Here is a 22,461-nt window from a genome sequence, read left to right as displayed (position 1 = left end):
TGTCTTGCTGAGGACTGGTGTGTTAATGAAGGGAGAAGTCATTTTGGAGCCCTTAAGCAGTTGAGTGAAGACCAATGAGCGTCATCAGTGAGAGGACAAGACAACTCCCTGCAGGTATGTTCCCCTAGTCGGATGAGATACACCTGGAACAAGACGCACGAGCAGAGTTTCGGACCTGTGAGGAACAAACTGGTGTTTTCTTGAAATGCTTGATGATTTTTTCAACTTGATCGAAGAGCAGAGAGAGAAGACTCGGTGCCAGGTACGTGACTGACAAGAAGGGTTTAAGTCTCAGATGAGCCGCGTGTGGAGACATGCTGAAGGCGCAGCACGCCTGTGCAGCACTCATGGCGCTGTGCGTAAAACGCACGTTTGCACGGCTTTACCCATCAGATGGTAACTTTTTATCAGCGTGATTCTGTTTGGCAACACCTGACGTCCATGTGGACTGATAGCGCGTATCAGCCAACACAATCTAACAGCGCGCAAAGAGTTTGGATGTGTAGCCTCGCACTGTGGCGGCGTTATGCGCAAAGATATCGAGACGTCTATAAATGTTTTTAATGTTGTGGCTCCAAATCCGCTCTTTTCACGACACTTTTCCACCTAAACAAAAGAAAGACAGTCTGACGTGCATGGAGGTTTCAGTACATTGGCATGACTACACTTCCTCCAGCGTGTCTCCTCGTCAAACCAGTTCCATCGCTGTGATAATGACCTCCCCTGTGGCGCTGCTGCTGCTGCTGGATCTCCCTGTTTGATGACATTTACCGCCGAGGCTCACGTCGTGTTCTCAAACTCAACCTCTCTAAAGACACACAAACCTCATTTCTTCCCTGCCCCAGTTTCTCATTATGACACCACTGGAGAAATGGGAATGTGTATAGTGTCAGTCTGCAGCAGGGTTTAAAGGTATGGAGGACCGTTTCCGCCAGTTAAAGTGGAAACAAGATGAAAACAAAGCTTGATGCGAGAAATATTACCATGGCAAGTCACGAGTGTGAGATAAAAGTCATAATTATGAAATAGAAGAACATTTATCTTGTAATTTTGACTTTTTAACTCATAAACAGGCCTGTGACTTCATCTCATGAAGGTGTCTTTTTGTATTTTATCATTTCTTTAATCGTGATTAATTAAAAAAATTAATTATGACTTTTTACCTCATAATTATAATTTGTCATGGGAATATTAATCTTTTAAGTTGTCAAGTCAATTTTTTTAAAAAGTACTTTAACAAGAGCAGATCTTCACTTTCCACTTTTTTTAATCTCAGAATTTGGACTTAACTCATCATTGTGACTTTGTATATGATCATTTGAACTCTCATAATTAAAACTCTCTCATAAGTTCCACTCTTCAACGTTTTATCCCTAAAATTTCTAATTATCTCATAAACATACCTGACTTTTTATTGTGTGTTTTGTGAATGGTTTTGAAAAGAACAATTGAAATAATGCAACACATTTCATTTGACTTTTATTGCATATGCTTGCACATATATGCACCCATATCCCAATATCAGTAACTCATTTTGAGTGACTCATGTATCTCATGATTCTGACTCTTGTAAATATGACTTATCTGCATGGCTTCGAATTTCTATCCCATAGCAGACTTTTTGATCAACTTTTTATCTCAGAAATTCAAAATACTATCTCCAATTACAAGTTATTGTCATAAATTCTACTTTCTATCCCATAATTCTGACCTTTTTATCTCATAATGTGGAGTTTTTATCTCATTAGAATGACTTTTTCCCTCATAATTATGATTTACCTTTATTATGGTCTAAGTTTTCATCAATTTTGTTTGCAGCAGAGCAGATGGACCAGGTATCCATCCTGTCAGGAGCGGGCAGTGACGATATTACAGATGAGTCCACATCCCTGGCAGATGTCAGGTGGAGCTCTGATGAAGAAGAGGTAAAAAATAAACAACTAAGCACTAAACTTTATCAACGTGAAGCTACTGCTGCTTGTACATGACCTTTAGATTAATGGCTCCTTAATATTACTCAGTCAAATCATGCAGTCCTTCTGTAATCTATAATGAAATCTGGAATGGAAAATCTTTGACTGCCCTCTTGTGGGTCAGGCTCATTACACCATGTTACACCACACACAGGTGGGATTGCTGTTGCCTCCCTGGTGCAAAGCCCGGAAGGCTTATAATGCTGTTTATCACCTGCTCAGACTCAAAGGAGATGTTTCTTACTAATTCCTCAAACTTGGTTTGTTATATACAGACATAATGCAAATACAGAAAAAAAAATCCACTGTAACTTTACAAGTATGTTTGTAATAATGTCTCTTATTAAATAATGTTCACATCCCCTCCATCAGAGCTCTGACCCTCAGGGACAGTGTCTGGCAGCGCCTCAAGCTCCTCAGCCGACCTACAAGCAGAGGTTGGATGAATTTAAGAAGTTGTTCAAAGAGCTGCCGGAGTCTGAGAGACTCCTACTGGGTGAGTTACAGGCTGCTGCTCATAGTAATGATTAAAGTTCAACATCCAGATTTATTTGTATTATTTAAGTTCATGACATTCTTTGCTGGGATCCAGTATTTATTTTCAAATGTTTTTTAACCATAAAAATGCAAAATAGTCCTTATTTTGTTTAATAAACCTAGAAAAATATATCATTTTTATTTCAGTCGTGGTCTTTGGGCAAAGACTCTCACTTTTAGTCACAGTGGCTAATAATTTAAGCGGGTGAACATTACTGTTCCCAATATTCATCCTAAATTTAAAGACATCTTAAAACCTTCTCCCACGCTGTGTGATCACATCTACTGTTTCATCTGTACCTGGATCTTTTAGTGTTTCATACATGATATAGTAATTTTACACATTAAAATAAAATATTTGAATCCAAGACTCCAAAACTCAACATTTCACAGCTTCAGATCAGTTTATATCGATAATTAAACTGAATTGTCGTTGGCCACATATTGTCTTATCTGCAGTGAACTGAGGGGAAGTAAATCACACCACGGCTATCACAACATCTCATTACAGTGACCTGTTTCATGGTTAAAGTGAGTCAAAGAACACCTCAGGCACACTCATGTGTATGTTTGGTTTCTCCTTCAGACTACCCGTGTGCCCTCCAGCGGGACATCCTCCTTCAGGGACGCCTCTACCTCTCGCAGAGCTGGCTCTGTTTCTACAGCAATGTGTTTTGGGGTACCAAGGTAATAAGAAAGTGGAGGAAGAGGGTGCATGGCCTAGAGGCACTCATTCATTTAACTGCAAATACGTGGACAAGGAAATAAAATATAGTACAAGATCATAGTTTCAAAAGAGAAACATTTACAGAAATACAGAATATAAACTATTGATATCAGATCTTGGTATTGTACGTTTTTAATGTGTGTCGTTGTATGTACTGTTTTTGTATACGGTCTGTTGTGTGTACTGTCTGACCGACATAAAGTGTAACTCTGTTTTGCTGTCAGTTGTTAAAAAGCAGCAGTAGATTCTAGTTTGTAATCATGTGCAACAGCCTCGGAGATAAATAGCTGCGATACAACAGGAAACATAACAAGGATGATGTACTAATTGCTCCATTTGCAGCGGCCTCAATGGACCGTGATAATGCAACGACGACTGATTAACTCGCCGCCACGAGCTTTAAAGTCACATCTCTTCTTGGGAGTTGCTTAAAGTCATTAAAAGATGTCATCACAGAATAACTCCTGAGTGGAGGAGGAACCATCTGATAAAGCATCCGGGGGATTTTTTTTCTCTATAGCATTCTTTGATAAGCATGTGCGCACCGATTACTGTAACCTTTCCCCTTTCTGACAGATTACTCTGACTCTCAAAGACATCACAACTATGACGAGAGAGAAAACTGCTCGGCTGATTCCCAACGCCATCCAGGTCTGCACGAGCACAGAGAAGGTAGATAATGTTCGGAGGGAACAATGATTTTAGAGTTTATTTCACGTCTGATAAGCACATAATCCGTTATCTCCTTCCATCTTCACCCTCAGCTCTTCTTCACTTCCTTCTCGGCAAGAGAGAAAAGTTATCAGGGTGTTTTCCGCATGTGGCAAAACACGCTGCTGGAGAAGGTAAGGCCCTGCTCCACTTATCTGCTGTTACCTTATATAGCACAGTCTCCTATCTACAGACACTCATCAGTGCAATCTTCATACTCCAACCACCCATACAGGTTCAATCTGCCCACAAGGTCTAACCACATAAAAGTCTGCTGTTGAACTCCAGCAGGTCTGTGACTTTACCCCATTTCGCAGCACTTATCTAATCGGTCCAGAGTACGTTTCAGACGGCCTCAGACTGTCTTTCTCCCGAGGTTATCAGTGCTGTCGCTGCTATTGCATGTAGGGTAAAGATCCGCACGAAGCAGCTCGGCAGGTTTGCTCACCGAGTCCAACAGACACTTTTGTTTGTGAGTGACTGTGTTTGGAGCGTCAGTACATAGTTAAAGTGAACATACAACCTGCTCTTTACGCTGCAAAAGTAAATAGATGTTAAACCAACTGCAAAAGCCCAATTTTAGAAAGAAAATATATGCATGTTTGCTTACCGAAGTATACAGTATATACTCCTGTGTAAATATATGTATGATTTACTTGTACTTTTCTAAAGGCTACCCAGTGCGCTCGCTTAAAAATGGCAACTTTAAAGTTGTTCTTTAAAGCACGTTTCCCAACACAAACACTACATTAATTAAAAAGTGATGAAAGATTACAGGCGATTGTTCACCACGAGTGCCGCCATGCTGCTGTGATGTCATCTGTGTTTATGTCGCTGAAGTTTCCGACCTGGATCCCCGTTTCATTGCACTTCTCTGTGTCGTAGGTGTGTTTTTCCGTGTTCGAGTGCAGTGGAGTACAGCATTGTTTCAGGAAAGATACGCATGGTAGTGAATGGCAGGAGACAAATAATCTTTGGTCATTTTTCAACTTGAGAAAGCATAAGACTGAAACATACTGTCTGTAATTTGACTACACATCCGACAGTTGCGTAAGTGACGTTGTTTTAATGCTCAGCAAAACCCCAAACTGAAACCTTGTACAGCCGGTTCTGTATATCAGCTCACTAACAAAACTGACTCGCTCTCTGTTCAGATTTTCACCTTTTTTAATACTTTTTCTGTGCTGAAGCAGTGGCCACGTTGGTGCTGGTGATGTATGTCGAGCGAGACGATGTAGTCTCTAAAACTAAATTATGTTTTGCTGTCTTTACGCTAAGCTCTAACTTTTTTGACTCGAAACATGATCTTTTAAACTGTCGCAGATTATAGTTAAGGTGTCAGTTGATGTGCAGAGGCTCAAAGCAGTTGAACTGCCAGTTAGGAAGAAACCTACGAGCTCAAAATTGAAGCGACTGAGATTAATGGCGTCATTTTAAGGAGACGTCCCTTTTTTTACAGAAAAATTACACCTGAAAACACTTGAGACGCACATTTAAAAAAATATTTTATAATATAACAGGTTATTTGAACAAACAAAGTTATGTGACCTATTTCCTGAAGATCGGTGTCACTGGTGTTACCTTCCTTATGGGTAACAAATGATGAAAAGTCATTAAGATTTAATTCATGTGTATTCATAGAGTCAAGGAGTTATGTAATAACTGGTGGTGGTTTAAGTTTCGGACATTTTGCCCTTTCAAAAGTGGACGTTTCTGTAGAATGACCCAATAACTTAACCTCCGGTATGTCAGGGATGCAGTTAAAGACGAAACCACCAGCTCATGTTTATTTGGAGAACTGTGATTGCCCCAGTCCTGTGAGAGTAAACAGAATTAAGCCATAAAAAAAGTAAAATTAAGAGAGCTCAGGCGAATATATACACATCATAGTAACTTGTTTTTAAGAGGAGAAACTACACAGCATTGCTTTTCTGTCACACTGAACGACTGGCAGCACTGCCTATAGTAGACTCCAGTTATAGACAGGCACTATGGCAGCCTACTCACAGGGGTGCGAGTCTGCGGGGACGTGGAGCACAAACAGGTAGATTAAAAACATCAGCTTCCAGAGTTCATTGACCTCTGCAGGTGTGGCCATGAGGGGCTCATTTCCATGCTGCCTCTCACCGCACAGAGCGCACCTGACGCTCCGCTCGTGTCGGGGCTTTAAACTACCAGAGGAACCACGTAAAGTCACGAGAGCCTCTCCGGCCGTGTGAACCGACGGTGAACCGGACTTTCGACAGGTGGAGCGGGCTTTATTTACCTTTTATCACGGTGTCAATCTGGGCGGCGCGTCTTTACGCAGTTGAACTCGGGACTTCCTGAATGTGAGTGCGCGGTGCGCCCAGGCTCCAGATCAGTGTCGGACAGCCAGGTGAAGGCTAACAGCTGCTCGGAAATGTCTCCCGATAAGTGAGTAAAGTCTGTGTGAATGGATCTTAAACATTAAATCGGGTTTTAGACGCGCTACAGGACCGTGTGCGGGTCCCATATGGCGACAAACGTGCTGGAATAAACAGGCCTGCACTGATACAGACAGTTTTCTGTCGTTTTACCGGTTTTAACAGCACATCTCGTCTTTGTAATATCATTTTATGTGAAAACTATTTACTGTCTCTGGTGATCTGTGTCTGCTAATGTGTAAATATTGTTCTGAGGTGTGTTTTATTTGAGATATTCATTATTTTTGGTCCTATTTCTAAGATTGAGCTTCTCTTTGCTGTCATGGGTTAACACTGGTATGACAGATGACAATCTCTGCAGTCAAGAGAGACAATAAGTTTTGTGGGTTGTCTGTCACCCATGGAGATAAGACTGAATAATAGTGTGGAGGCTCCGTGTTTCCAGGTGACCTGCAGCTACTTCAAACTTTGTGGAGTCCTAGTTAGGCAAGAGGAAACCTTGTGGTTAATGTTTGCATGTCCTCTCACGTCTCTTCTGATATTTTATTTCTTTCTCCACCTGCAGCCTCTGAGCAGCTCGGAGCTTTGGCAGATGGTTAAACAGCATTATGGGTATGACCTGGGCCTGAGCCATGAAGAGATGGAGAGCTTACACATAGCAGCAGAATCAAACATGCAGACCAGGTGAGCAGACTTCCAGGGCTGCCTGATTATATGGCCTTATAATGATATAGTTTTTGTATTTGCATTAAACAATAAAGATCTTGATATTTTGAAATCTTCTCAAAAGCACTTAAAAAGCTAGGACTGGTTGCCAATTTAAATACCACAATACTTTGAATAAATACTCATCAATAAGTTGATGAAGGCATGTAAGTGAAATGACATCACTTTACTGTAAAGCAGCCTTTTAAAGGTGCAATATGTAAGAATTTGAGTTTAAAGCCCCCGTCCGTTCTCTCCCAAACAGAGAGTGGAGCTGTGGTTAATGGTCATATATAACCATTACCATCACAACCAGACTGCTGTTCTAGCAAGATCAACATTGCTAGCATGGATAATCATCATGAGAAATTTGAGTCACTCAAACATGAGTTCTTCATGGGAGTTTAATGAAGTGAAGTTATTTATCGAAAAAATAATGGCTCATCAACATTGTCAGGAAAGGACTCATGGACTAAATTAACCAAAATTTTCAACAGAATGTGAAGAAATAACAGTTTTAATGTAAGAAAGACGTCTATGTATTGTGTTGCGGAGATATATATTAAAGTTAGCATGCTAACCAGCTAGCCCCTAGCCAGTTTGTACCTGAACAGTTGATAGTCTGATTGTAAACGACACCGACACGCCCCTGGTTCCCCGAGCTACCAATCCAGGCGGAGTCAGCTAATACGACAGCTAGCTGCATGGTTAACTGAGCTAACTAGCTAACAATAGCAATAGTTAACAGTAAGCGTTTACTCTGTGATATGCTTCCCCGGTTTGAATTCAACAGGTGGCCCATTCTGACCTATTGCACCCTTTAAAACACTTATGCCGTACCACAATAACCAATATACCTGTCTTGTTTGTCTGCAGCCTGACGGTGAAGCCTTGTGGTGATGATGGTCTAGGGAAGCTGGAGCGGACCTCCTCCCTTCGCCTCCCTGGGTTGGAGCTCGGGCCCTTAGACACCTCCACGCCTCAAGGGGAGGACCTGCCTTCCCCTCTCGGCTCTCAGAACTCCGCCTGCATGGTATTAAAGATGCTATTTTTCTGTACCCTTAATTGTTCTCTTAATTGTGCATGTCTAAACATTTTCACAACTCGTTTTTTTTGTACCGCCCTCTAGCAGGATGACTCCCGCACAACCCCCACTCAGCAGCGCAGTCATGCTCCCCTGGACCGCCTTGCCCCAGAACGGGTTTCCAAGCGCTCCTCGCTCTCCCTTGACCTCAACGCCAACGAGAACGGCGTGACTGAACAGAGCGGTTCAGAAAGCGTAGAAGACGGTAAGAGGACTCAACCTCCTGGAGGATTCTTGAGCTCATGTTTTTTTGTATTTTTGTTGTTTAAATATTTCCCTCTGTGGGTTTTTTGCTTCATCAGTGGAGGAGCGAGTGGGTTTGCCGGAGGTGCAGGGCCGACTTTATCTGAACAAGGTCTTCCACATCAGCGCTAACAAGATGTTTGAGCTGCTCTTCACCGACTCCGGCTTCATCCGCAGGTTCATGAACATCCGGAAGACGACCAGTAAGCCTGCTTTAATCTAGATTTAAAAGCAAAACCAAGGACATCATTGCTTATCGTTATGTAACTTATCTTTATTGGCCCTCTTTCATAAGTAATAAATTCAAATGATTGTGTGTCACTCCTGAAACTAACTTATCACCAGTTTCCAGCTAATTAAAGGGGCACTGCATTAAAAACACCGAATTATAATGTTTACGATATTAATGAGGTAATAATACAAACTCAAATATTATTTTTTTTCCATGACTGAATAAACAAGCTGTTCTCAGAGGAAAATAAGGTCCCCAGAACACTGAAGCTAGTAAGGTGGCAGGGTCCGCCACATATAAACAAAGTAAAACGGTACTAAACTGTGTTGTCCTTTAAGGTCAGTTTGTTTATTCAGTCATGAAAACAAAGGGTTTGTTTATTTAGTCTGTATAGGCATACAAAAATCCGCAATGAAGATCTTTATCTTCTGATTTAAAAATGTCTTCCCCAAAACTACATAATGCACCTTTTTATAGCGTTTTGTGTGTTATTGTCTTTTGTGTTATCAGACGCCAGCTGTACTGCTTGGCAAAAGGACGCCTCGGGTAACATGAAGAGGAGCCTGAACTACACAATAGCCATCAGCAACCCTCTGATTGGCAAGTCCTCAACCGCCACAGAGAACCAGGTGTGTTTACAAATCTGTGTGAATGGTGTGTTTGCACGCTTTGAATGGATGAATCGTGCCTCAACGCTTATTTGTGCTCTAATTACCTGTCAGACGCTGTACAAAGAATCCAGGGACGGTCAGTATTACCTCTTGGACTCGGAGGTGTTCACTCACGACGTTCCCTATCACGATTACTTCTACACTCAAAATCGGTACTACATCATACGTAGCTCGAAGAGGAAGTGTCGGCTAAGGTGAGGTGTTATGATTCTATCAGTTTATCTTCTGTATTTTTTTTAAGCGACTGACATTTAACATGCGTGTTGTGCTTCCAGGGTCTACACCGATGTGAAATACAAGAAGCAGCCATGGGGCCTGGTTAAGTCCTTTATCACCAAAAACTCCTGGAGCGGCATTGAAGATTACTTCAGACAGCTGGGTGAGTAAAAAGCCCGGTTCACCCACTGTAGAAGCAGAAGAGAGCACTTCCCCGTCTTCTTTCCTTAGTATTTGGTTTATTTTTATCTCTGATCTGATATGAACGGTTTCCTCCAGCACACACCAGGCTGTGCTGCAGTGAATCATATCACAGCTGCATTTGCAAGGAATGAGAAAAGCAGGTTTCTTGTTCTTTAGTTATTCATTAAGCAGACTGAGCTGTTCACTGTAGTTTAATAAATCAGTGTCTACATGCAGATACTTGTACGACACGCTGTTTTTCACTGTCCCCTCACTGCCCTGTGTTTGTGTTGACGCTGTACAGAAGCAGAACTGCTGGAGGAGGAAGCGGAGATGAACCAGGGAGGTGGTGACACGGGGAAGATGAGTGGGCTTCGGAGGAGGAGGCGCACCTACAGTCGGACTATGCCGGAGCACATGAAGCCCAACAAGCAGTACGGGCAGGACCCCGAGCAGCACAGAGATGGCAACATGGGTACATGACGTTACACTGTGAAAGATGGCTTTAAAGGGACAGTTTGACATTTGGGGAAGTATGCTGAACTGCTTCCTTTTGTCAGATTTTGATGAGAGGATTGATGGCACTCTCATGTCAGTCCGTTTACATATGAAGCATCAGCTAGGAGGCAGTTAACTTAGCTTAGCATAAAGCTTGGAAGCAGGGAATACAGCACCTCTAAAGTTCCCTAACATGTTGCATCTCCTTTCTTTTATTTGTACGTAAAACACAGCATGTTGTGGCTTTACAAAGAGTTTAAGTACTCAAAGTATCGAACATGTCCAGCCAAGAAATAGCGTTAAAACTACCATGTGTTGTTTTTATACTAATTTAATAGATACGGTCGGGTTTGAGAACTTTAGAGCAGCTGAGAGGCAGATTTTGTCACCTTTTTAGAACAGAGCCAGGCTAGCTGTTTCCCCTTGCTTCCAGTCTTTATGCTAAGCTAAGCTAATAAACTTCAGGCTCCAGCTTAAAAAAACTTCTACTAATTTATTGATCTGTCTGCATTTCAGGTCCAATCGAAATTAAAGACTCGCACAGGTGGAGCTCCACGACAATAGTGGCTGGGATGAGTGTGATGTAAGTGAACAATGTGGAAAGGACTCTGTGAAACAACATGTTTTTCTTTATTGTGTAAAACGGAAGGAGAACTGTGCCCGTATTTTTTAAATTAGATCCAAACCGCCTTTATTATGAAGACAGTTGTCTATTGTCTGTGTTAATTTCTGGCGTTTGCACGGCCCCTCCACCCCTTTTGCGGTCACTGGTTAAATTAAACTCTGCTGCTTTCTGTCCGTTTCAGATTGCTGATTCTGACGCTGATGAATCTGGGCCTGTTTTTCAAGCTGTGGGCCATGGAGGACGTAGCCCATCGCATGTATCTCACCACAAAGCATCGGCTGAGGGAGAGGGCCGAGGCCAGGTCGGACAACTTTCTCTTCATTTGCAACATGTGTATTTAAATCTTCTCAGCTGCAATGATCAGTCAGAAAGCAGAAGTCTTGGTGTGGGTGGAGAGAGGGAAGGGGATAGTCTTCCTCCACCTTTTTTTGTGTGTCATTTAAGCAGCCCACGTACAACAGAGCTCTTATTCCAATGACTCACGATGTTCACAGTGCCTGTTTATAGGCGTCAGTAAATGTGGTTATATAAGCGACATCAGTGCTACTTCACTTTCAGCCCTCTTCTCACATCTTCTTCACTTTGCTTCTGCCTCTATTTTTGTGTCCTCAGCTGTCTTTATGAAGCACATGTGAATATCATATTTTGAGCAAAAGATTAATTTTTTTTGTTCTTTTTTTTTTTTGACAGCTTGGCCCCTGAATTTGGTCCCACACAGGGACAAGTGTACAGGAGCACAGAGGACATGCAGCTGCTAAAAACTGTACTGCAGGACTCCATTAACCTTTTAGAGCAGGTAGGATGGCAGTTTAAGCTGCAAATGCACTAATTTGGACATGATTTTGGAAAATCTGCACTGCTTTGTGAGAGAGCGTAGAAGTAGTAGATGTTCGGCTAATGTTTTCTTATAGTGTGATGTGCATTTGTCACATTTTTGGACCTATGGAAGAAGGATGTGACTTTACATCATCATTACAGCATGCTTGTTGCCAGATTTTGGTGTTGGATCTATTGTAGTCTGGGAGGTTACGTTACAGGCTCAGAGTGAGTTTTATGAGGATAGGACATGTGATCTGAATGTTACTGACCTCAATCAAAAGCTCCCGTCCATAATAAATCTAAGATCAACTTGCAAACACATGAAACATTAGCTAAATGGCAACACACCAAAATACAGATGCCTCCATCACCCAGAGGGGAGAGATGAGGGAGTGGTCTGCCCATTCACCGCTGTGATAACTGCACAGAGAGTGAAGGGAAGTCCGGCACCAGTGTTGTAATGACTCTTCCTTCCAGTTACTGGTCTTGGCTGGGACCTGTTACTTCCTGAAATCTCTCTTAGCTTCGTATTTAATGGACAAACATTGAATTTTTCTCATCTGACTATGCACCAGGAAGTGAATAAGCCTGTTTTTCCCCAAATTTTAAACTGCTCCTTTAAAGGATGGATGCGTTTGGGTCGACTGCAGACCTAATGAGTTTGATAAATTGGGTTAATAAGCAGGTGCTGTAGTTGCTGACTCAGTTCTTCTTCTCCCTTGCAGCTCCGCAGCTCTCTAGTGGTGCTGCAGCAAAACTTTGCCATGGCCAATCGCACAGCAGCGCCGCAGTGACGCTCCACACCTGGCGACTACAGAGTTGCCTGTGCCCCCGGCCCTGTGGAGGAAACTGCAGCAGTGGAGTGCCTCGTTGAGATCTCCGGTATCCAGTGACGTTGCCATGTAGAAGTCCCCAGACCCCTGACATGCCACATGTGTTGCCCGGGGTTACACGTCCCAAAGCCTGCGGTGGGGCATCAGGTGCCAGGATGTTTTTTTTTTAAAGGACTGACAGCTGCGAGGACAAAGTAAAATCTGAGTCAGCTGCACACGGATCAGCGGGTTTAGATTTCTGTAGGGTGCCGCCGTCAGCTGGCTTGGACCTCAGAAAAAACTCTTTCCTGACGTGATCTTCTTTCTTCAGACGAGCCTCGTGCCACACCAGATGAGCTATTGTAAATACTTTTACTTTTTTGGTTTTATTCAAGGGAAGTTAATCAATATTATTTAAAGAACCTATTTTTCTCTATTTACATGTTTGCACACGTAATTTTTTGCACAAGTTCCTCGTAGATGAGGCAGATGTTTTAGGTGCCTTTTTTAGATTTTCTATTCTTTCCAATAAAAATGTCAATGTTTGTCTTCATTTGTAATCATGACACATCTTTTTGTATTGTTTATGAAATCTGCAGGAATGGCTGCAACATTAACTGTACATTAAATTGCAAATAGAAAAATAACCTCTGAGTTTTATAATGATGTATATGAGCAAAACCTGGTCATTACCTTTAGCTCCAGCTTGGACTGATTTAAAAGGATTCCCTGTAAATCACATTTTTATATACATTAATTTTCCGTTTCTGCACTGAACCAAGTCATTTTAATTACTTTTCACTCTGATGTTATTTCAATGGTGTCGGGTCAGTAGACTATCTCAGGGTTTGTCATTACTGTGTACTAAAGTTAGTTCTGTGATTTCCAAAGGGACACTTTGGTCTTTTAGCAAATGTCGGTGACACGCCACCTTGAGCCTTGTTTGATGTTTACAGTGTTGCCTTCACCCTCGTTTGTGTGCATAAGTTTGTTCAGTTGTTCTTACATTAAACCACTTTTGAAAGTGTTGTGGTTGATTTTGTTTAAAATAGGTTGATGTTTCGTGTATTGTTAGCCATATTGCAATGCACTATTTTAATAAACAGGATGTCTTGCAAGGATGCATTAGTCTGACAATTATTTTCTTGATTAATCATTCTTGTCCAAAAAATGTCATATTTTATAAATGTCCATCAATCATCAGTATTGTTGCACATTAATTTGCTGTTATGTTTATGTGTCGCATCACTCAGTTATTTCACTGAGAACGTTACATGGACTGCGATGGGATCCTTTACAGTGCTCAGTTGCATAAGATGAGGACACAAAGTTCATATTTGGATCAATCATGCTACTATTAAATTTTGAAATAATGTTGGATAAATGTTTCTGGAAACTGCAGGCTTAACAACTCATCACTATACATTGTCCATTAAATGTTTGTGACTGCTGCTGGAAACAGAAGTGGAAAACTAACTGGGAGTAAAGCCAAATGTGTCTTTGTTCCTTAGTCACAGGTGAAATACAACACTACTGAGACTTTCTTTAATTATTGATCAGCTGCCTGTCCCTATTTACCCCGAGAGGAAATATATGATTTCTTCTCTAGTATCCCTCTGATATATGATAGTGGAAATTATTGTGTATCTGCAGAGTTTATATTGAGATTACAATGTTTCCAGTTTCATACTTAATGGGAGGTTTTTCATAATATCCAGTGGTATTATTAGTAATTTGGTACACTGAGGCACTTGAACTTTTGATTTTGATTTTATACAATTTACTGTATAATAGGAAATATTTTCCTTTATATTCCACAACAGCTTTAGTTATTGGATACTTTATTTACTTTACTAGTTAAGATGATTCACATGAAATATATTCAAATAAAATAATGAAATCGTGATACAATTGTTCCCTTATCAAGTCTTAGTCTGCCATTGAGGCAAAACCCCCTATATCCTCAAAACATGGAGGAAAGAAATCCACCAGTGCAGTTGGTTAACAAACTGACCTTAAAGGACAACACAATTTCATACTGTTTTACTTTGTTTATATGTGGCGGACCCTGCCACCTTTCAGACAGTGTTCTTTGACCTTATTTTCCTCTATTCACTTATGGGAAAATACATATTTCTGAGTTTGTATTATTACCTCATTAATATTGTAAATATTCTCCAATATGTTCTCCAAAACTACATAGCGCCCCTTTAAGTAGTGTATTTATTTCATTATTCTAGACTCATTTGATTCAAAATGGACATTTTTTTCATTCATTTTAAGAAAATAAGTCTTTCAGTATGAATTCATAAGCAGATCTGAATATTTATTATTCATACTGTTCATTGTATTTGGATGTTTTGCACAGCTGGACAGTGAACTGAACAGCTGGGTGTAGTGAGAACAGCTCGTGCGTCCTGTAGGTGTGAGCGTGTCCTGGGCGGGGACCTCATCTGACGTCAGGAGGGAGACAGTCTGCTCAGGTTGCAGGCAGAGCCACAGGAGGACGTCTCCCTCTGCGGCAGAGCCTCAACCGAACCCGCTGACCGGATCCCCGTCGACCCGGACGCTTGAAGCGGGACTCGTGTCCCGGCAGCTGCTGTTGTTCTGGACACTTCCGCGGCGCTAAGACGCTCCGAGACACACCGGATACAACAGCCGGGACCAGGAGCAAGACTTCCGCTGAGAAGAGGCGGCGGGGGAGAAACGCTACCGACGATATTTACTCGAAAGCATCGGCATGTAGGAGCCCGGAGTCCAGGTACGGTGCGGCTGTGTGTGGCTGTGTCTGTGATTGTTGGCAGGTTTGACCTCCTGTCGGTGTTGAACTGGCTGTTATGAGACAAACAACCTCCCGTGTGAAACGAAACTGAGCACTGACACCAGAGAGAAGCACACATGTATGAAAACAAGACTTTATTCTCAGTTAACCTCAAACAAATACATGGGCGAACTACTGAAGCCTACAATCTGCACAGAAAATGGGTGTCCTCAACTCTTTCCTCCTTCTTATTTAAACAACTGAGCTTTAAAAATACATGTTTATATCTATGTATGTTATTATTAGCCCAAATAACCCTGGAGGAGGGTTTGGCATTCATAAAATGGCTTTTTCTACCTATTGTTTTATAGTTTGTCATGTAAATTGAAGAAATATACAGATTTAATACTTATTTTTGTAAATCTACTCTCAATAATTTCATCCAACTCTCTTTTTTTGCAGAGAGTTGGATGAAAACATCGATACTGCTCTGAAATTTACTGTCTGTTAAAGGTGCAATATGTAATAATTGGCTGCCTTTTGAATCCATACATACCGCTAACTGCTGCTAGCTGAGAGCTAATTAGCTCATTTAGCCGTGCAGCCAGCGGTCTGGACTGGGAGCTCAGAGTGATAAGGACGGGGCCGGGTCTAGTTCGAGCCCACAGGAGGAGCGCCAGGCTCTGAAGCCAGTTTTCGTAGTGGCCAAACTATTATGTAATTACATCACCACTTTTTCCCATAAGCTTACATGACTAAAGAAGCGGTCCAGTTCGGTCCAGTAGAATCTGGAAAGTCTTGACGAGCTGCACGATTAAATGATTTTATCCCCATTCAAGTTAGCCGGGCGCTAAACCGGAAGTTAGCGGGCTCGGCCAATAAACCATTTGACCTCTGAGGAATATGTCCCCATTCTCAATCGCACTAACAAAAAGCAGTCGCTCACACAGAGATACATCCACCCTCCATCATATTTCACAAGCTTTTTAACATCCTGCAGACACTGCTGCATGCCACAGACAACCCCTCAGTATTTCAGCAGAACATAAAACTGCTGAGCACCACAGTCATGCTATGAATCGTTGCAGTATGAGCTTTTTTTTTTTTTGTCAGGCAGCAGATGTGCCAGTTGGTGAAGCCCACACACCCACACACACATTAATCAGTACATGTAGCCCAATCTGTCCTCTCTTTCTGCTCCGAGGCTGCCTGGAAAGACTCACCAGTCAGACGCTGGGTGAGCTTTCCCGACCCTGAAGTCATCTTTACCCTGTTATTACGATCAGGGGCTGATTAACAACAAGCCATTTCATGCATTGATTTATTGCTAATCAGAGGCTCATTCAGGCTAACAGAGCCAGATCCCCCCCGAGAGAGGTTTAACTGAGCTGAGCTGAAGAATTTATCCCACTTAGCGGTTCACTGGGTCTTGCTTTGTGCGATGGATGGGACACTGAAAGACCTGTGATGCTGCCACTGCCTCACCTCAGCCCAAACGCATCTGTGCAGTCTAAATGAGCCAGCAGGCTGCAGTAGTGGCACCGCTTAGTGGCTGTAAATCATTCAAGGGCGACAGATGTGTGACAGATGTGAGTGTAGAAGGTGGACTGGGTAGGGTCAAATAAGCAGGGTCTGCTTTTGCAGAGTCATGTGGTGAAAATCTGTTTGGAACTGCTTCACTATCTAAAATGCAGATAGCTGGTAAGCTGCTGAATGCAAAGGACATTTCAGCAAAGTGGGCTTTTAGAGGTATTTAAAGTCTTTCCCTTCCTGTCTCTTATCGGCCACCTCTCTTGTCTATGGACTTCATCTTAACTTTAACACAAATGCTCACACAAGTTCAGTTAACGAGGCGTTTATAAACGTTTTAATAATCTGACAGGCTGTCCGTCATGAAGAAGCGAGCCACCAAGGTGCCGGAGGAGGAGGGGAGCTTGTGCTGCTGCGAGTATGTGAACCGATTCGGAGAGCGCAGCCATGTAGCGGCCTGCTGCTGTGACTGTGAGGACCTGGATGACGCCTGTGACAGGTTAGAGACATATAACTGATTTGACGACTCAGAGCCACCGTAGTATAAAAGAACAGTGTGATTATGAAAAAACTAATCCTAATTAAAAATATTTCACTTTTGTCAAACTTCAGGTTCCTGAAGAGGGAGCCTCAGAAACCTGAATCCTTATCGAAGGTGACTGAAGTTTTCTCGGACCGCATCCGTGTGCCGTGGTTGTGGGGCGGAGCCCGAAAAGTGGACCTGTCCGTCATCCCTCCTCTCATCCTCCTTCCTGTCCTCCTGCACGTCGCTGCTCTCCACTTCCTGCTCGGCATGGTGGCTCTGACAGCTCTGCCCGGCCTGGTCCTCTGGTACTACTACTTCACCCACCGCAAGAAGGGACGGACGCTCTTCTTCCTCAGCCTGGCCCTCTTCTCCCTCGGGTACATGTACTACTTGTTCATCACAGAGGTGCTTCCCAGTGGGGATGTCGGCCCGGTCCAGGTAACTGTGGTGACTGTCGGAGTCATACTGACCCTGGCGGCCCTCGTCAACACCAAGAGAGAACCTGGTGTTGTACGGCCAAACCAAGATAACGTCCACAGCACGGTGACGTATTACAGCTCTCTGCCAGACAGAGACCCTGCCACACACGGCGGCAGGCAGGATGTGATGATGACAGTAGCCAATCGGGCGGGATCGTCGGAGCAGGACGGGGCGGCGCTGAAGGAGAGCAGCCGGAGGAACTGGTGTCCCGTGTGCAGGGTGTCGCGGCCCCCGAGGGCAGGACATTGTCGGATCTGTGGCGTCTGCGTGCTGCGTCTCGACCACCACTGTGTCTGGTGGGTCCCATTAAAATGCCTCTCACTCGGCCTGTCATCACTGTTTCCTCCACTTTCTTTCACATCTCAAACACTGAAGTGGTCTCGTTTGTCTCCTGCTTTCCTTTTCTTTTCTACACAAACTATTCAATAAATCTAAAAAACATTCTTTTTAATTTACAACACAATGCCTTTAAGTGACTGTCTTTCTTTCCAGGATATGAGTGTTTGTCGTGCTCACACCTCCTGTGTCTTTCTTGACCATGTTTGCGTGTTGTGTTCAGTCAACGTCACACACCAACATCAAGTTCCTCGCTATCATCCGCTGCCTCACTTATGCGTGTGGTCCTGCATGTGTGTAGTGTAACCCTGGGGTCTCAGTACAATGTTTTGTCTACCTGTGTGTGTGTACTTGTGTGTTTGTGCGTCGCCCTGTGTCGGTGCCTCGGTAGGATAAACAGCTGTGTGGGTCAGGCCAATCATCGCAGCTTCCTGGTTACACTCGTCCTCTTCCTGTTGACGTCGCTGTACGGGATCAGCCTGGTGCTGCAGAGCGTGTGTCCGAAACAACACCTCTTCACCGCCCTGCTCTACTGCCCGGGGGTCTACAGCCAGTACAGGTACTGAGAACAAAGACATGTACACTTGATGGGTAACTTAAGCATTATATTCTCTTAAATTATTCTGGAAACAGTTGATTGTCACAAACATGCTTGTACATAGATGAACCCTGGTGGAAATTGGTTGTGTGTGGCCAGGAAATGAGGTGATAAAATACTAATATTATGGTCGTGTCAGCCAACAAGTAACAAAAAATTTAAATAGTAACAATACATTTTAATAGCTGTTTTGAGTCCTTTTGCTAAGCTTAGCAAACTGGCTGCTTGTTCTAGCTACTTCATTACCGTATAGATATGAGAGTGGTATTGATCTTCCCATCTAACTCTTAAAATCAAAATAGGCCTCACAAGTCCTCCATCAGTTGTTGATTCAAGCAAGTTTCGTTCCATTGTCTAAAGATGTGAAACAAACTACAAATTACTGCTGCTTGTTGTCATGGATACCTGTATTCTTAGCAATGTAAAGATCATATTTAATTTTAAACCCAACCTTTCTGCACAGCACAGCAATCTGCTTAACTGTACAAAGACAATCACAATAATTCAAACTAAATATGGAAAATGAACATCTCTGCGTATGTGTACACATTCACAGATCAGATGGAGCCTGTAGAGACAGGAAATCGCAGATGGCCTTTCAGCAGCAATTAAAAACAACATCGTCTTCTTTAAACTGAAGCACTGTGTAGCGTTTTGACATTTTTCCCAGAACTGATCATAAAATGATGACTAAATGAGTTTGTGAGAGGTTCTGGCATATTCGGCATAAGGCTCCTCTCTGTGTAGTATTGAATCATTTTCAAAGAGTACTATGGAGTGTTCCCATGGAGGTGTTGGAGAAAGACACTGTTTTGCTCAGAGCAATGAGAGAGCGGTTGTAAAATAGTTGAACTGATCCGCTCTGGCATCGCACACTTAAAACAGGCCTTCAGAATGACCATCTGAACCTCAGACTACTGAACACAAAACTTGTCTGAACCTCTATCATGTCCTAAAAATAATGGATCATTGAACTGCGATCTGTCCACTAACCTCTTTTAAACTGCTCACACAGAATTTGATATGCATGCACTTTTATTTTAATATAGACATAAATGGCATTAGATAAGATTAACTTTTCAGTTTCCCATATCCACTGAATCATTAGTGGGTTTAATCAAGTGATGGGCATGTTATACCACCAATGCCAAAAAAAGACCAAACTAGAGTCTTGCTGATGGAACAAACACAGTAAAACTTTATTTTAAGGTTCTCATTATAAGCGTGAGTTATAACGTTAAGTGTTAATAATAGCATTATAAAAAAGTTTATTAGATTACAAAAATATTTACAGAAACATTTTAACAAATTATAGATGCTGAAGAACAGAGTCAGCCAGAGGACTCTAATCCTCCTTTCACACATTCAAACAGCGGCATGGCAAGAAAACTCATTCTCAAAGACTTGAAGACACCAACTATTACAAGGAGCTTAATATAAAGCTTTACCATGAACAATAATAACCTTGCAACATTAAGTCTTTTTTTCTTTTTAATTGTTTCACCATCGTTTCTCTTCGTCTGTGTTCCAGCACCGCACTCTGCTTCACCTGTGCCTGGTACAGCAGCATCGTGACCGGAGGGCTGCTGCACCTGCTGGTGGTGCAGGTGATCAACGTCAGCTACAATGTGACCGAGCGCGAGGCACGCACCGCCCTGAGAGAAAAAACTGCTCGCAGTGCCTACTGGGGACTCGTCGTAGACACTGGAGTCTACTCTCGAGGTTTCCGTGGCAACTGGGCAGAGTTCATGACCATGGGAGAAAAACTGAATCCTCCTCCCTCCCCTGCCCCAACAGACCTGGTGTAAGAGACTGCTATGCAACCCTGATTTTAAAGAGTTTGGAGCTTAATGCTGCTGTTTTGTTTGTGTCCACTGGATGGCAGCGTGGCTTTAACTTTGCTGGTCGCCTTCTGCTCGCTGCCAGGACTGTCATCGCTGGGTTATTGCAGCTATTGAGTTGTCTCGACTTTGACATATAGCAATAACTACCAACCCCAATAAAATCACAGCCATTAACGTCATCGACATCTGGCATCTCCGCTATGCAGCTGTACCCACTCACTGACTTATAATCTCCCTCCACTGCTGCCTCTCATCAAATATCACTGTTTCCTTCAGACTGACTGACTGTTTTCCCCGGGCTTGAACATTGTTTTTATGTCTCCTCTACATTCTAGTGCCTTGCTGGGAGTCAACATACAAGAAAAATGTGAGAATGAGTAATCTAGGGACATTTTCTCTGAGCACAGCGTCAGCAGCAAGATGACGACTCCGGAGTTGGTCAGTCCTGCACAAAGCAATGGGCTGAGCAGCATTTCAAGGATGGTCTCTCTCTGCACACCTTCTTTCTCCTCAACAAACACACCTCTGCAGTGTTGACCTTGTGCAATGTGTCGTAGATATTTGTCACAGATAAACGAAAACATCACAGCACAACAAGCCTCATAATCAGCATGTAAATCAAGACAGATGAATTTCAGCAAAGAAGTTTGTAGTGCTCTCCCAAGACAGCTGCTTTAATTCATCCACAAAGGGATTTAAAGGTTTTAATGCATCCGTTTGTGTGTTTGTATGACTACATTTTATTTATTTATATTAAAAGAATGTGAGAAATGTGCCTGTGTATTTGCATTTGTATGCGTCCCCACCAGAGTTGTGTGATGAGTTGATGCTTGTGTCGTCGGTACGCAGTTCGTCTCCTTCAGGGACAGTTTCTGCTAGAGGCTTTACAGCGGACCGGTGCAGAAATCAGGCAGAATCTCAGCCACTTTCCGCCCCAGCCTCTCCCGCCGCTCCTCCTTCTTTCTTTCCTGGCGCAGCAGACATGGAAGCTGCCCCCAAGCCAGGAAACATCGCCGCAGCACCCGTCTGAAGTGCAGGCAGATGGAGGGACAGACGGGAACAGAGCAAGTGAGCAATAAGAAACTGAATTATAGAGACCTGTGGGTTGACAGCACCTAATGAGTTTTCACATGATGTTTCTGCGGGCTTGTGGACAGTGGCAGCTGGGCAGCCGGTGGGAATTCACCTGCAGGCTGTGGTCACTTACCTGACCTCTCCTGAGAAGCCAGTTTATAGACGCTCACATTTTGTAACAAAGACATTGACATCATTAAGTTCGACGAGTGCTGCTGAAATAATTAATTTTGGCCACAATGGGGAACTGAATATGTTGTTATTAAGCATAATGAAAACCAGAAGTGTGTTTATTTAAAATGTATATTTTGTAGGAAACTATTTAGACGCAAATTAGAAAAGTTCTTAAGTCACCAAACGCTTTTTAGTCACCCCAGCAGCGTGGTCCTAAGGACGTGCCTGTCGGTCCATGACTTTGATCGAGGCTGAAATATCTCAAAAACTATGGGGTGGATTGCCGTAACATTTCATTCACATATCCGTAGAGAATGTATCCTAACAACAGTTGTGATCCCCCTGACTTTCCTGTAGCACCAGCAGCAAGTAAACATTTTCAATTATCCATTCAATTATCTGAAAACTTCTCAGATAGATTGGCACAACATTGTGGACACACATTTTATTTAAGGTAAAAAAAAAAACTACACAGATTAAAAATTGGCGTGTGACTTTCTGGATGAATTGATTTCACATTGTAACTTTTTTCAATTAATTCTTCATATTTATTCACTGGAAACATCTGGAGCACATCTGGCAGCTGTTATTCTGTTCCCATCTACTGCAGGACAGCAAACCCAAGAGCTTTCTTGGCGGCACCAGCAGGTCAAAAGAAAATGACTAATACTTAGACTTTATGACTAAATACCTATAA

At 42.7% G+C, this 22,461-nt stretch overlaps 3 protein-coding genes across 8 annotated transcripts in view; 2 read left to right on the top strand and 1 right to left on the bottom strand.

The window, feature by feature from the left end:
* The first annotated feature begins 30 nt into the window (after window positions 1–30).
* gramd1c (GRAM domain containing 1c) lies at window positions 31–13,562 on the top strand. Of its 3 annotated transcripts, none has more exons than XM_084340261.1 (18): window positions 31–114; window positions 1,819–1,925; window positions 2,346–2,469; window positions 3,097–3,197; window positions 3,814–3,909; window positions 4,002–4,082; window positions 6,919–7,037; window positions 7,935–8,091; window positions 8,191–8,347; window positions 8,445–8,588; window positions 9,128–9,246; window positions 9,340–9,482; window positions 9,564–9,667; window positions 9,992–10,162; window positions 10,702–10,768; window positions 10,992–11,111; window positions 11,501–11,606; window positions 12,355–13,562. In XM_084340261.1, the coding sequence occupies exons 1-18, from the start codon at window positions 75–77 to the stop codon at window positions 12,421–12,423; spliced, it is 2,025 nt and encodes a 674-aa protein (XP_084196387.1). In that variant the 5' UTR covers window positions 31–74; the 3' UTR covers window positions 12,424–13,562. The 3 variants fall into 3 exon arrangements, with proteins under 3 accessions (XP_084196387.1, XP_084196386.1, XP_084196388.1); XM_084340260.1 differs by having other exon boundaries at window positions 8,188–8,347; XM_084340262.1 differs by having other exon boundaries at window positions 38–262; window positions 8,188–8,347.
* A 1,339-nt stretch (window positions 13,563–14,901) lies between these two features.
* On the top strand, window positions 14,902–21,291 carry zdhhc23b (zDHHC palmitoyltransferase 23b). Of its 2 annotated transcripts, none has more exons than XM_084340931.1 (6): window positions 14,902–15,202; window positions 17,085–17,231; window positions 17,345–18,034; window positions 18,475–18,633; window positions 20,204–20,476; window positions 20,852–21,291. In XM_084340931.1, the coding sequence occupies exons 2-6, from the start codon at window positions 17,095–17,097 to the stop codon at window positions 20,895–20,897; spliced, it is 1,305 nt and encodes a 434-aa protein (XP_084197057.1). In that variant the 5' UTR covers window positions 14,902–15,202; window positions 17,085–17,094; the 3' UTR covers window positions 20,898–21,291. The 2 variants fall into 2 exon arrangements, with proteins under 2 accessions (XP_084197057.1, XP_084197056.1); XM_084340930.1 differs by having other exon boundaries at window positions 14,903–15,202; window positions 18,466–18,633.
* The window catches only part of ccdc191 (coiled-coil domain containing 191), a 17,271-nt gene continuing 13,355 nt past the window's right edge, over window positions 18,546–22,461 (bottom strand). For 2 of the 3 annotated variants that reach the window (XM_084340927.1, XM_084340926.1), the window contains one exon: window positions 21,160–21,542. In XM_084340927.1, the coding sequence (XP_084197053.1) occupies window positions 21,401–21,542 (142 nt within the window). In that variant the 3' untranslated portion in view covers window positions 21,160–21,400. Of the gene's footprint in view, window positions 18,637–21,159; window positions 21,543–22,461 lie in introns of those variants that run through there. The other variant, XR_014621210.1, reaches the window with a different exon arrangement.

The sequence above is a fragment of the Pagrus pagrus genome, assembly GCF_965226575.1.
Source record: "Pagrus pagrus genome assembly, chromosome: 20".
NCBI lineage: Eukaryota > Metazoa > Chordata > Actinopteri > Spariformes > Sparidae > Pagrus > Pagrus pagrus.
This window is presented reverse-complemented; position numbering and strand designations above follow the sequence as displayed.